The following is a 13833-nucleotide window of genomic DNA, read 5'->3' on the forward strand; positions in this document are numbered from 1 at the left end:
GATAGTTACATAACAATTAAATATGTCCAGTTGTAAGAAGCAGCCCACAACCCAGAGACCTGACAGGCATTTCTGGAATTTTAAGAGAACTGAAACTGTTACAAATATATGCCATCAAGGAAGCCTGACATGCATGACAAAATGTCTGTCATGGTAACATATCTGTTCTTACAAACATGGATTCATCAGATAGCAGTACACAGTAGTCCACAATAGAGAACAAAACTGTAAGCTCAAAAATGTATTTAAATTGTATCAAAATGCTCCACAGTTCATATTATACAGAACTTCCATATCTAGGCTTCCAAAAAAAAGTGCAATAATCACTAGGTGGCAGCAAGGAGAGTTTTATCTGTTATTTGTAATTTTACAGCTCTGATATGGTAGCCCCATATTAAGGAAGTATTTTTATTTATAGCTTTATTCGTTATATTTGTATCCCACCTGTCACACAGGCACTCAAGGTAGGAAACATGAAAGCAATGCAAAAGATATAAAATACGAATCTTGGTCAAAAGAAACAAATCGCCAACTATAATATTTTTGTCCTCTTTAGCAGCTCCTTAAAGCAGAGGTCCCCAACCGCCGGTCCGCGGACCGGGACCGGGCCGTTGGGGTTTTCCAGCCGGTCCGCGGTGCCGCTGCCCTCCCGGCAGAGGACATTATGCAGGACAGGGTGGGGCGTCGGGCAGGGCGGGGAGAATCAGGAGGCTCCTTTGGTGGCTGGGGGCTGCCTGGCTTTGTGATTTTGGCTGGGGGGGGAGTTAGGAAGGTCCTACTTCTCCCCCCCCCAGCCAAAAACTCAAAGCCTATCTGCTGGATACGGGCGATGAGCGGGACGAGCGGTGCCGAAGCCGGTGGCTGTGGCAGCTGCTGCAAGAGGCTTCCGCGCCGCTCTGTCCCACTCATCGCCCGTATCCAGCAGATAGGCTTTGAATTTTTGGCTGGGGGGGGGGAGAAGTAGGACCTTCCTAACTCCCCCCCCAGCCAAAATCACAAAGCCAGGCAGCCCCCAGCCGCCAAAGGAGCCTCCTGATTCTCCCCGCCCTGTGGAGAAGTGTGGAGAGCTGCGTCACTAAGCTCCACCCCTCCATAACCCCACCCCCATTTGACCAAAGCCCCCCTCCCACCGGGCCGTGGAAAACTGGTCTAGCTTAAAGCCGGTCCCTGGTGCAAAAAAGGTTGGGGACCTCTGCCTTAAAGCATCCATGTCTTTTCCCAGAGTTGAGTATCAGCTGCAAACAGCTGCTGCAAGCAAAACCCCAGGACAATCTATGCTTGGCTTTAGAAGATGCGATGGATGCTGACATGCAGTCCACCGTGCAAAGTGTCTTCTCTCTCTTGAAACTGAAGCCATGCACAAACATAGCACGTAGCAACTAGAAGGGAAGGAGGAAGGGAGTGACAGAAGGACTACACTGAAATGGTTTAAAAAGATAGGGAGGAAAGCAAAAAAAGGGGGGAGAATAAAATAAATGAAGGGAAGGGAAGAGGAGGGTTATTGGGCAAGGAAGGAAAAAAACAGACAGCATCACAAAGGCAAGCCCAAATTAAGCTACAGCTAAGCTAATCTTTAAGGTATTCATTCTTTTCAGCAGTGATGCTTGCGATAATTTGCACTTTTGATTTATTACCTTCATTTCAAGACCATGTAAGATGATGCTGAGCTGCAAGGGCCAGCATTCTTTCCCATGCTAAACTAGGACACTGGAAGTCCAGAAGCATTTGATATGGGTTGATAATATCTGAAAAGTATTGAATTTGATATAGACATATAGCTATGCTTTGTTGTAATTTTGTTTTTAGTTTGTGACAGCCACAGTGTAAAAGTTAAGTAACTTCTTCAGAACCAAACTGTAACACATATTACTTTGATAAAGTTTTGTTTACCTGACATACACAAAGCAAATCCAGCCACAGCAATTATGTATCCAACTGCCTTCAGAGCTAGCAAAATAATTGCAAAAAGTGGTTGCTTCTCAAAAACTGGGGAAAGAATAACAAAGTTATTGAGAAAAGAACATATTCAGAAACAAATGAAAAATAGAACAAGTTTAAAAGTATTTAAACTTTCCTCTTTTCATTTAAAGCAATAAGTTGATTTAAAGTATTCTTTTAATGTATTCTTTTTTCTGTATTGAAAATTTACTTCTAGAATAAGCGGGATAGATACAACCCCATCTTTATGTTAAATGTATGTTTGTCAGTTTTGTCGATTTTAAGAAAATTAATAAAATATTTTGGGGGGGAAAAGTATTTAAACTTTCTTCTTTTCATTTAAAGCAATAAGTTGATTTAAAGTATTCTTTTAATGTATTCTTTTTTCTGTATTGAAATTTTACTTCTAGAATAAGCGGGGTAGATACAACCCCATCTTTATGTTAAATGTATGTTTGTCAGTTTTGTCGATTTTAAGAAAATTAATAAAATATTTTGGGGGGGGAAAGTATTTAAACTTGCACAAATATGCAAGTATCCAAATACACAATGCCAGTATGAAGCAGATAAAGATATCAGGATGGATGAATAAAATAATCCCAGAGTAACTTGTTTTATGCGCAACTCTCAATTATTTTTTCCTTTATTCAACTGTGTCCAATTCTCAAAGAGTGCCAGGACAGGCCTCTAAGTTTTCTTGGCAAGGTTTTTCAGAAGAGGCTTGCCATTGCTTCTTTCCTAGAGCTGAGAAAGAGCGACTTGCCCAAGATCAGCCAGGTAGTTTTGTGCCTAAGGCAGGGCTACAACTTCTGGTCTCCTGGTTCCCACCCCAATAAAATCATTATACCAAGGAGGCTGTCAAAACTCTCAGAATAATGTAGTATAACAGAATTTGGATACTAAAGGCCAACAAACAATGCTGGCTGGCACAAGAGTCCCAGGCTCCATATTCTACTGATGAAAAGATTTCCATATTTAGAACAATTGGTATCGGTGCTTTCTAAGCTTTGGTGCTCTAAGCTAGGGCCTGCTTGGCCTTAACCTAATACCAATCCCGACAACAAGTACAGCCCATAAACAACCCATCAGTTATTGTACAACTACTTATAACAAAAGTATTGTACATTTTCCCCCAGTGTGTATTTTTAGCTCAAATTCTTCTTTCATGAAGGACAGTAAAAAAAATCATCACTTCAAGAAAAGTGATACTTTGACACATCAAAGGAATCGCTAACTGATGCTTTGACCTATCAATGAAAAACAAAAAACCTCCTTGGTAATGTCACAATTTGGTACTTTGGTACTAATTCAAAATTCTGAATCCTTTTCTCCTTCTCCCCAAATGTTGCCTAAAACTTAATGAGAATACTGTTCAGTGCCAATAGATATCTACTAATTTTATGGTTTATTTCTCTTCTGCATTCCTCCTGCACCTTCAGAGTTACATTTAACTTAGTCTTTAAAAAGAAATACAGTGATCAAATAAATTAGAAGATTCTCACCTGATGTGAACAAGAAGTATAAAAGAGGCACTACGATGATTGCGGGGATAACAATGAGGCCAATGCCAGTTTTAACCAACGTTATAGATCCACCTAGATGAGGTCAATTTAAAAAAAAATCAATCCAGTCTTTACAGGCAAACTATTATGTAAGAATACCATTTATATTAAGAATAACTGCAATGGGAATCACAATAAATAGACCATCAAGTTTAAGCCAGAGTATATTTCTACTTTTTCCAAGTTGTCTTTTTTTATTTTATTCCAATACAATGGGATGGAGGACCTGTGAATTTCCAGATATTGTATAACCACCATCATTCTCACTATTAGCCATACAGTCTAGGAATAAAATTGCTACATCTGAAGAAAAAGATTGTCCCTTAGCTCTAAAATTTGCAGCCAATAAAGCTACAGTTGGAAAGTAAGAGAGGGAACAAATTTCAGTTGTGACTAGATACAGTGGTACCTCAAGATACGAACCCCTCGTCTTACGAACAACTCGTGATACGAACCTGGGGTTCAGAAAAATTTTGCCTCTTCTTACGAACTTTTTTCGAGTTACGAACCGGCGTTCGGAGACTGCTGGGAAGCTGCGCGCTGTTTTAAAAGGTGACAGCCGGGCGGCGGGGCTTCCCAGAAGCCTCCCGAACGCCGGTTCCTAACTCGAACAAAGTTCATAAGAAGAGGCAAAATTTTTCTGAACCCCGTGTTCGGTTCGGGAGGTTGCTGGGAAGCCCCCCAGCCCGGCTGTCACCTTTTAAAACAGCCGCGCCGCTTCCCAGCTGTCTCCCGAAGCTGAACGCGGAAGTTCGGCTTTAGTGTTCGGCTTCAGGAGACAGCTGGGAAGCGGCGCGGCTGTTTTAAAAGGTCGCAGCCGGCCTGGGGGGCTTGCCAGCACCGGAGGGGGTGCTGGCAAGCCCCCCAGGCCGGCTGCGACCTTTTAAAACAGCTGCGCCGCTTCCCAGCAGTCGCCGAAAGCCGTTTTGTTGCGGGGGTTTTTTTGGTTGCACGGATTAATTGACTTTACATTGTTTCCTATGGGAAACAATGTTTCGTCTTACGAACCTTTCGTCTTACGAACCTCCTCCTTGCACCAATTAAGTTCGTATCATGAGGTATTACTGTATCTATCTTCATCAAATCATATTTAACTCGTAGAATTTTTTGATATGTCAATATTTATTAGTTCTTAACTAGAATGCAATATTAACAAGTAAAATAGCTTATTATAAGAATTTCATCTTTGGAAATAATTGTGATGATTGTATTCCAAAATTAGCAGAAAATTATGAAGGTGACCTACTTAAGTGCCTCCTGAGGGGAAGAACAGCACAAAAGAAATGTCATTTTCCTGTTAAATGTTTACCTAATAGTAGGATAACTTATCCTACTAACACAGGATGAAATATTAATGCAAATATTTTTAAATGACAAGAATTAATGCTGGACATGCTTCATCTATATGAACCATTCTATATTTTAATGAAAGATTTCTGTTCTTTATAGTCTCAATTTTGGCCGTTGATGACTGCAAATTAGCTGAACAATGCATTCAAGATTTCTTTTATTTTATATTTGTGGTGATATACAGTATTAAAGAAGAAAAATAAAAATGAATGCTTTGTATAGTAAACTAAAAATCAGCAAGCACAGTGAGAGGGAACTATGACCATGTATTTCATGACCTCAGAGATATCTGTGTTTTTATAATATTTCTAATACATAAATATTTAACATGTAGCAAGAATAATATCTACCAAGTATATCCAACAGATATGCTGAACATATAAAACTAGGACAGTTACATAATAGAAGTAATAATTTAATCAGGGTATAGAGTAATGTCTTTAATTCATTTGGTGACATTTTGAATTTTTCATACATTAATTTTCCTGTTATTATGTAAAAACTATTATCAGTCACATACTGGCAATTATCAAATTCAGTCTTGCTATATGTAGCTTAAGGCCCAATTCAGCTTGATGGAGTACATTTATTTATTAAAATTCTTACCTTGGGCATAAAGAATGGTACCAGTCACGGCAAAAATTGATATTAATAGTCCTGTAACACTTAAGCCAATTTTCTTTTCGGATATCATGTCAAACTTTTTCACTAGAAGAAAAATAAAATATAAAAACAAAAATTAGACACTAAACACTTAAATACATGGCTTTCAAATTATGATTTTGAACAGCATCAACTGAATATGAATGCTGTATGTATGTATGTATGTATGTATGTATGTATGTATGTATGTAAGTATGTACAATAACAACAACAACAACAACAACAACAACAACAACAACAACAACAACAAGAGTTGGAGATCTTCTAGTCCAACCTCCTACATAGGCAGGAGACCCTACACTACTTCAGACAAATTGTTATCCAACATCTTCTTTAAAACTTCCAGAGTTGAAGAATTTACAACTTCTGGAGGTAAGCTGTTCCACTGATCCATTGTTCTAACTGTCAGGAATTTTCTCCTTAGTTTTAAGTTGCTTATCTCCTTGATTAGTTTCCACCCATTGCTTCTAGTCCTATCCTCAGGTGCTTTGGAGAATAGCCTGACTCCCTCTTCTTTGTGGCAACCCGTGAGATATTGGAACACTGCTGTCATGTCTCCCCTAGTCTTTCTTTTCATTCAATGAGACATACCCAGTTCTTGCAACAGTTCTTCATATATTTTAGCCTCCGGTCCCCTAATCATCTTTGTTGCTCTTCTCTGTACTCTTTCTAGAATCTCAACATCTTTTTTATATCGTGGTGACCAAAACTGAATGCAGTATTCCAAGTGTAGCCTTACCAAGACATTATATAATGGTATTAACAATTCACGTGATGTTGATTCTATCCCTCTGTTAATGCAGCCTAGAACTCTGTTGGCTTTTTTGGCAGCTGCTGCATGTATGTATGTATGTATAATTTTGTTTATATTACATTACCATATTATTTAGTCATTTAGGCCCATTGCTGCTACAGTTTTACAAACAATAGAAAAAGTATTAAAGTTCACACAAAAATCAATGCACACTTCTAATATACCAATATATATATATAGATTTTCCTCTAAGAAAATGATTTTAATCTAGTATACAATCTATTTTTGCATAATATACTTTGATTTAAAAATTAATTTAGAAATTTAGCTAATCCAGAGATGTGGAGGAGGAGGAGGGGGGTCTTTCCTTTTCTGGAAATGTTCTAAAAGTAGCAGCTGGACAGCCATCTGATGGGGTTGCTGTGACCTGAATTTCTGCACTGAGCAAGGGCTTTGGACTCAATGGCAGGTAGTATATGGCCTCTTCCAACTTTATTTTTCATCCTCTTTGCAAAAATCCAGGTCAATATGTAGGTTTGGGAGGTGCAAATTGTGTACCTTTAGATTTAAAACAATCCAGAATAAATTTTATAAAGCAAAATAACCCAGAGATCTTAAAAGATCACTCATAAGTAAGATTAACAAGATGACCATCTTAAAGAAAATAGAGACAAAGAGGGGGAGGCACACCCAAAAAACAAACTTGTACAATTCTTAGGCTGCTCTTTGGAGGAGTATTTGGCCACCCCCTCCACAAATAAAATTCTGTATGATCCCAATCTTTCTGTCTGTTGGGAGAGTACTTAAACCTTCCTAACTAAGCAATGAGCAACACTGAGCAATTGCTATGTAACTATTTAATTGTTGCACATTTTATCTTTTTTTTTGCCTGGTGTGGTTACCTTGCCGAAGTTTCAGTTTTAGAAATTGATTAAACAATTAAAAATAAAGACATTCAGCTTCCTCATTTATTACCCACGGCTAGGCATTTCCAACTGAAATCTCATATAACTTAGGTAGCAGTCATGGAAAAACTTAAAACAAACAAAATACAATTAAAAGCCAATTAATTATGGAAAATAAAATGTCTTGACCCAGCACTGAATAATGCCAATGTGCATGCTAATAGATCCTTTCTGGAGTGGGAATTCCACTAATGAAATGTTGCCTCAAAACAATCCTATAGGCTGTTAGAATTACATAAGATTCCAATACCACTGTATTTGTCCTTAAATTGTACCCTTCTGTCTAAATCTAGGTAACACTTATCTACTAGGTAACACTTGCTTTGGTACTTAATTCCAGCAAGATGTAGCGTTTCAAAGCTTGAAAGAAAGATATGAAGAGAGAGTCTCAATGTAGGCATGAAGCTGCTAAGCATGTTAAACTAAAAATAAATACAGTGATACCTTGGTCTTACAAACTTAATTGGTTCCGGGACGAGGTTCTTAAGGTGAAAAGTTTGTAAGACGAAACAATATTTCCCATAGGAATCAATGGAAAAGCGATTAATGCGTGCAAGCCCAAAATTCACCCCTTTTGCCAGCCAAAGCGCCGATTTTTGCACTGCATCGCAAAAACACCAAAGTCCTCGAAACCCCACCTTTGGACCTCTGTGTTTTTGCGATGCTGCGATTTCTCTGAGGCTCCCCTCGCTGGGAAACCCCACCTCCGGACTTCTGTTGCCAGCGAAGCGCCCGTTTTTGCGCTACTGGGATTTCCCTGCTGGGATGCCCCTGCAGCATCACAAAAGCACGGAAGTCCAGAGGTGGGGTTTCCCATGGAGGGGAGCCTCAGGGGAATCCCAGCAGTGCAAAAACGGGTGCTTTGCTGGCAACGGAAGTCCGGAGGCAGGGCATCCCAGTGGCGGCGGTGGGTTTGTAAGGTGAAAATAGTTTGTAAGAAGAGGCAAAAAAATCTAAAAACCCCAGGTTTGTATCTTGAAAAGTTTGTATGACGAGGCGTTTGTAAGACGAGGTATCACTGTAAATAAGTTTGCAATTTGTTGAGAAATTAATGCAACTCATCAAGGAAATATAATGATTTTGTTTATTATTTGTATGGAATGATAGTAATTGCAGTAAATATAATGAGCAGTGATGACTAATGATATAATGAAAACATAAAAATGATGATGATCAATTCATAATCATTATGAATAATAATAATAAATCTACAGACTCACTCATGATCTGTGACTGATACAGCTGGAAAGGCTGTAACTTTTTAAATAGTTTATAACTCTTGTACTTTAAGTTGTTTATAAGCCCTTTGTGCTATTCCATTAAAGGCAGGAACTGAGATCTAGGTTGGGAGAAGGGAGTCCTTTCTCCCAGCTTCATCCAATCCGAGCTGCTGATCCTGGGATATTATAGAAACAAGTTTATTGGTTTGACCTGGGATTTGGATCTTCCACCTAAAAGCCTTGGGAGAATTAGAATCACTACAATAAAGCTGCCAAAGATACAAATGTATAGGTGCTTAGCTATTTTTAAACGGTTGGGATTTGGGGGGGGGAGAGGGTTGGTCATTTAGCTTTATCTTTGCTTCCTTTAGTTGTATTTCTGTTTAATTGCATGATTTGTTTAACAGTTAAAGATTTCTAGGTCAAAATACAATATAAAGTTATTCCAAATAGATCCACAGTGGGGCTTGTTTCATCACTGATATTTACTTAATTTTCTGTAAACTGCTTGTGGTAGGTGAGTCACTTGTTCTTTGCAAGCAAGTCTGGACTTTTTATGTTGTCATGGTTATGATTACATGATCAAAGCTACAACACCTTCTACTTCTCTCAAATAAAGGCAGCTCGAGTTGCAAGATGCTAACATTGCGAAATTTACTGGAATTGTTAATGTTAATAAATACCTCAGACTAATTTACACTGGTTTGAATGAAACACTGATTAACACAGACATACTGCATAGCATAGGTACGGTAATTTAAAATATTTATTTTCTAAAATATAAAATTTGTAATCCCTGATTTAAACAAAGATTTTAATTTGAAAGAAAAACATAGGAAGATCAATATTGCCACTATATGGCATTAATGATTGTTTTTGCAAGTACAGGGATACCTCATCTTACAAATGCCTCATCATGCAAACTTTTCGAGATACAAACCCGGGGTTTAAGATTTTTTGGCCTCTTCTTACAAACTATTTTCACTTTACAAACCCACCGGACTTCCGTTGCCAGCGAAGCACCCATTTTTGCGCTGCTGGGATTACCCTGAGGCTCCCCTCCATGGGAAACACCACCTCCGGAGTTCTGTGTTTTTGCGATGCTGCAGGGGAATCCCAGCAGCACAAAAACGGGTGCTTCGCTAGCAATGGAAGTCCAGAGGTGGGGTTTCCCATGGAGGGCAGCCTCAGGGCAATCCCAGCAGTGCAAAAACGGGCGCTTCGGCTGGCAAAAGGGGTGAATTTTGGGCATTAATCTCTTTTCCTTTGATTCCTATGGGAAACATTGTTTTGTCTTACAAACTTTTCACCAAGAACCTCATCCCGGAACCAATTAAGTTTGTAAGACAAGGTATCACTGTACTTCAAATTATTAAACATGTTTTTCCCTATACTATTTTATACTACCAAATTATTGCTTACTAGAGATAACCTATCTAAACTTTAATTTTAATAAATCTCTTGACTCCCAGGATTTCCCCAAAATATACAGGGTGCGCTCCAAAAGTAATGCAACTATTTTTTTTAAAGTAATTTATTGAACAGATTTGCACAAACACTTAAAATTCTTCAAAGTATTGTCCTTGGGCCTCTACATTTTTCCAGCGACTCTGTCACTACTGGTACATGCCCTGGAAGGCGTCTTCTGGGACCTCTCGCAAGGTCTTTGTCACGGCTGATTGGATATCTTCTATGGATGCGCCTTGCCACAATGTGCTACGAGTCCACAAGTTCCTGGACAAACACCAGGTGCCAATGCTGCCCCCCCCCCATAGTCCTGACGTCGCCCCAGCAGACTTATTTTTGTTCCAACCCTGAAAGGAACCTGTTTTTTGTCCATAGAAGAGATCCAATCAGCCATGATGAAGACCTTGCGAGAGGTCCCCGAAGACGCCTTCCAAGGCGCGTACCAGTCATGCCAGAGTCACTGGAAAAAATGTGTAGAGGCCCAAGGACAGTACTTTGAAAATTTTTAAGTGTTTGTGCAAATCTGTGCAATAAATTACTTTAAAAAAATAATTGCATTACTTTTGGAATGCACCCTGTATGCAAGTCTGTCTTTTTACCAGCAAAACCAAGGCTTTTAAAATGGACTATTCCAACTAGTGTTTAGTAAGATTATGTAGCTTCTAAAGAAAGCACTGAACACCATTACCAACTGTTACATTCTCAGACTGAAGCTCATATAGCAGTGATGGCAAACCTATGACACGGGTACCACAAGTGGCACACAGGGCCATATCTGTTGGCACGCAAGCTGTTGCCTTAGCTCACCTCCAACATGCATATGTGTGTTGACCAGCTGATTTTCAGCTCACACAGAGGCCCTGGGAGGGCATTTATGGCTTCCAGAGAGCCTCCAGGGGAATGGGGTGGAGGGAATTTTTACCCTCCCTGGCTCCAGAGAAGCCTTTGGAGCCTGGGGAGGGCAAAACACGAGTTTATTGGGCCCACCAAAAGTTATGAAACAGGCCATTTCTGGCCTCCAGTGGGCCTCCGGGAGGTAGTGGAAGCCATTTTCGCTCTCTGCAGGCATTGAATTATGGGTGTGGGCATTCACACATGGGCAATAGTGCATGTTCTTTTGGCACCTGAGGGAAAAAAGGTTCGCCATCACTGTCATATAGGCTTCAATGAGCTCCTCTATTCCGGAGGGAAAATACTGACTACTGATTAATGGCTAGACTATCTGGCAGCTCCCTTGAAAGGGCTGATAGAGCTTTTGCTGCATTGTAAATAGTTGCCAAAGAAAGAGCTGTTGCTTTGAAGCCATTTTTGTCTACATCTTCCATTTGCCCTATCTAGCACTGGCAACATAGGTGGTATTGGAAGGCAGACAGGCCAGAAAAGAGCTGACAACCTCACAATCCAGTCCAGGGTAGTAAGACTTTGACAAATGGCCTTTCTAAAGTGCTAACTCAACCAACATGACAACGCACAGCCCATCGAGTCACTTCAACCAAGCATGGAAGCATTAGGACACCTACATGACTCACTTTGAATGCTTCATGGAGGCAAATGACCTCTTTGGGCTATCAGAAATGTAAACTAGCATTTTCCTGAGTACAGACGTGTTCGAGAAGGCCCAGGCACTCAGCAAACTAATGCCAGTCCAGACGGTCACCCTACAGACAATGCTCAAGATCCATTATGCTCCCAAACACTCTGAATTCGTGTGGTGTCACACCTTCAATTTGCAAAACCAGAAGGAGGGGGAGTCCACTAAGAATACATTGCCATGCTGCGCAAGGCTGCTGCCCATTATGAATTCTGAAATCTAGATGAGCTACTGCTTGACTGAGTGATCTACAGAAACCTCCAATAGAGGTTACTTTCAAAGATCACCCTCACTCTCCAGATTGCGCTGGACAAGGCCAGGGCAGCCGAGGCATCCACTATGTTGGATGAGGCACTACAGCAACCTAGCAGCCCAAAAAGCATGCAAAAGACAGTTGGCCTGCATCATGAGAGTTCAGTGCAAAACCTTTCACCTGATAGCAATGAGGAAGTTTGCCACTTTTGATTCAAAAAGCGTGAAATGGCAAACACACTTGATGACAGACTTCCACCATGTGCCAGCTATGGAGGGCACCGTCATGAATCAACTGCCAATACTGCAAGGCCATCTGTCAATGATGAGACCATGGCGGGCATCTAACAAGAGTGCCATGCCAAGCTGCCTTCAAAACATGCAACACAACACCAAGCAAGCCTGGCTATGCCAAGCAGTGTCAACATGGTGTTTGGCAGCCATGATGGAGAATCAACTGGGCCAGTGCGACTGAGGTCTGTCAAACAACAATCTGGCAAGCAACCACGCCACACCAAAAGAAGCTGTGAGTCACCATTCTGCTTGAGGAGTCAACATGCAGCATTAAAGCATATCAAAGTGGCTAGAGATAGCCCTCATGGCCACCACTGGGGTGGAGGTGGCAATCAAGGTGTTATGGAAACTTTTCTCCATGCACAGCCTGCCCAACGTCCTAGTTTCAGACAACAGTCCCCAATTCACTGCCTTACCATTTGAAAGCTATTAAGCAGAACACAACCTTTGCTCACCATTCCATCCCTCCAGCAGTGGTCAAACAGAGAGAATGCTGAGATCAGCAAAAGAAGCCTTTTCACGCACGGGCCCAGGCAATTGGCAAAGCTGAATCGATAATTTTTTTATTAATGCAGCATATCACTCCTAGAGTTTCTAATGGGTCACCAAAGTTCTAATGGGTCACCGACTACGATCCCACTTAGATCGGTTACACCCTAACTACTCTGCTGAGGCCCCAGTAGTCAGCTCCAACACTTTAGCATAGGGGATCAAGGGGATCACAACTATGCTGGGGGTCCTCTCTGGTTTCCTGCCACAGTCACAGAGATCATCGGCCCTCACTCTTACAGAGTAGAGCTTGAAGACAGTAGAAGCTGGAGGCAGCACGTTGACCAACTCTGAGGCTGTCTCAGTCACTCTTACTAACTTTTGAGCCAATGCCTAAACAACAGGAGGAATCACTTGCTAACAGTGTGAACTCAAGCCAACCAAGTCTGGAAGACTTACCCAGTGACACTCATGCCAGGGGGTGAGCTCTAAGCAAACCTGTCCTCAAAGCTCCAGCCATACCCCAGGCTGAAATCCAGGAACTCCCTTTGATTGAGGCCAGGAGCAACAGAAACTCATCTGACATGACCGCTCATCCAGCTCTGACTGAGCTGTGAAGGTCTGAAAGACCAACTAAAGGCCGTGCTTATCTGCGTGACTATGTCTCCCTGCTATCTGCGTGACTATGACTCCCCAACTAAGAGGGGAGAGATGTTACGTTCTCAAGACTGAGGCACACAGGCTTCAGTCAGGTCTTCCATTCTGGAAGGAAAATACTGACTACTGATTGGCTAGACTACCTGGCAGCTCTGTATAAAAGGGCTAGCTGTCGGACAGAACTTTTGCCTGGGTTGTAAATACAGTGATACCTCATCTTATAAATGCCTCGTCATACAAACTTTTTGAGATACAAACCCGGGGTTTAAGATTTTTTTTTGCCTCTTCTTACAAACTATTTTCACCTTACAAACTCACCACCACCACTGGGAAGCCCCACCTCTGGACTTCCGTTGCCAGCGAAGCACCCGTTTTTGCACTGCTGGGATTCCCCTGAGGCTCCCCTCCATGGGAAGCCCTACCTCTGGACTTCATTGTTTTTGTGATGCTGCAGGGGAATCCCAGCAGGGGAATTCCAGCAGCGCAAAAATGGGTGCTTCACTGGCAACGGAAGTCCAGAGGTGGGGTTTCCCAGCAAGTGGAGCCTCAATGAAATCGCAGCATCGCAAAAACACAGAGGTCCTGAGGTGTGGTTTTGAGGACTTCGGTGTTTTTGCGACGCTGCGATTTC

General features: G+C 41.2%; 1 protein-coding gene across 5 annotated transcripts in view; it reads right to left on the reverse strand.

The window, feature by feature from the left end:
* Nucleotides 1-13833, reverse strand: part of CD47 (CD47 molecule) — a 79508-nt gene that overhangs the window by 18378 nt on the left and 47297 nt on the right. For all 5 annotated transcript variants that reach the window (XR_011558963.1, XR_011558964.1, XM_070750099.1 and 2 more), the window contains exons 4-6: nucleotides 5457-5558; nucleotides 3441-3533; nucleotides 1891-1986 (exon numbers count right to left, since the gene is read on the reverse strand). Coding sequence is in view for 3 of the 5 variants with exons in the window: in XM_070750099.1 (XP_070606200.1) it covers nucleotides 1891-1986; nucleotides 3441-3533; nucleotides 5457-5558 (291 nt within the window). In the remaining 2 variants the exon portion in view is untranslated. The remainder of the gene's footprint in view (nucleotides 1-1890; nucleotides 1987-3440; nucleotides 3534-5456; nucleotides 5559-13833) is intronic.

Source organism: Erythrolamprus reginae, chromosome 4 (assembly GCF_031021105.1).
Source record: "Erythrolamprus reginae isolate rEryReg1 chromosome 4, rEryReg1.hap1, whole genome shotgun sequence".
Classification (NCBI taxonomy): domain Eukaryota; kingdom Metazoa; phylum Chordata; class Lepidosauria; order Squamata; family Dipsadidae; genus Erythrolamprus; species Erythrolamprus reginae.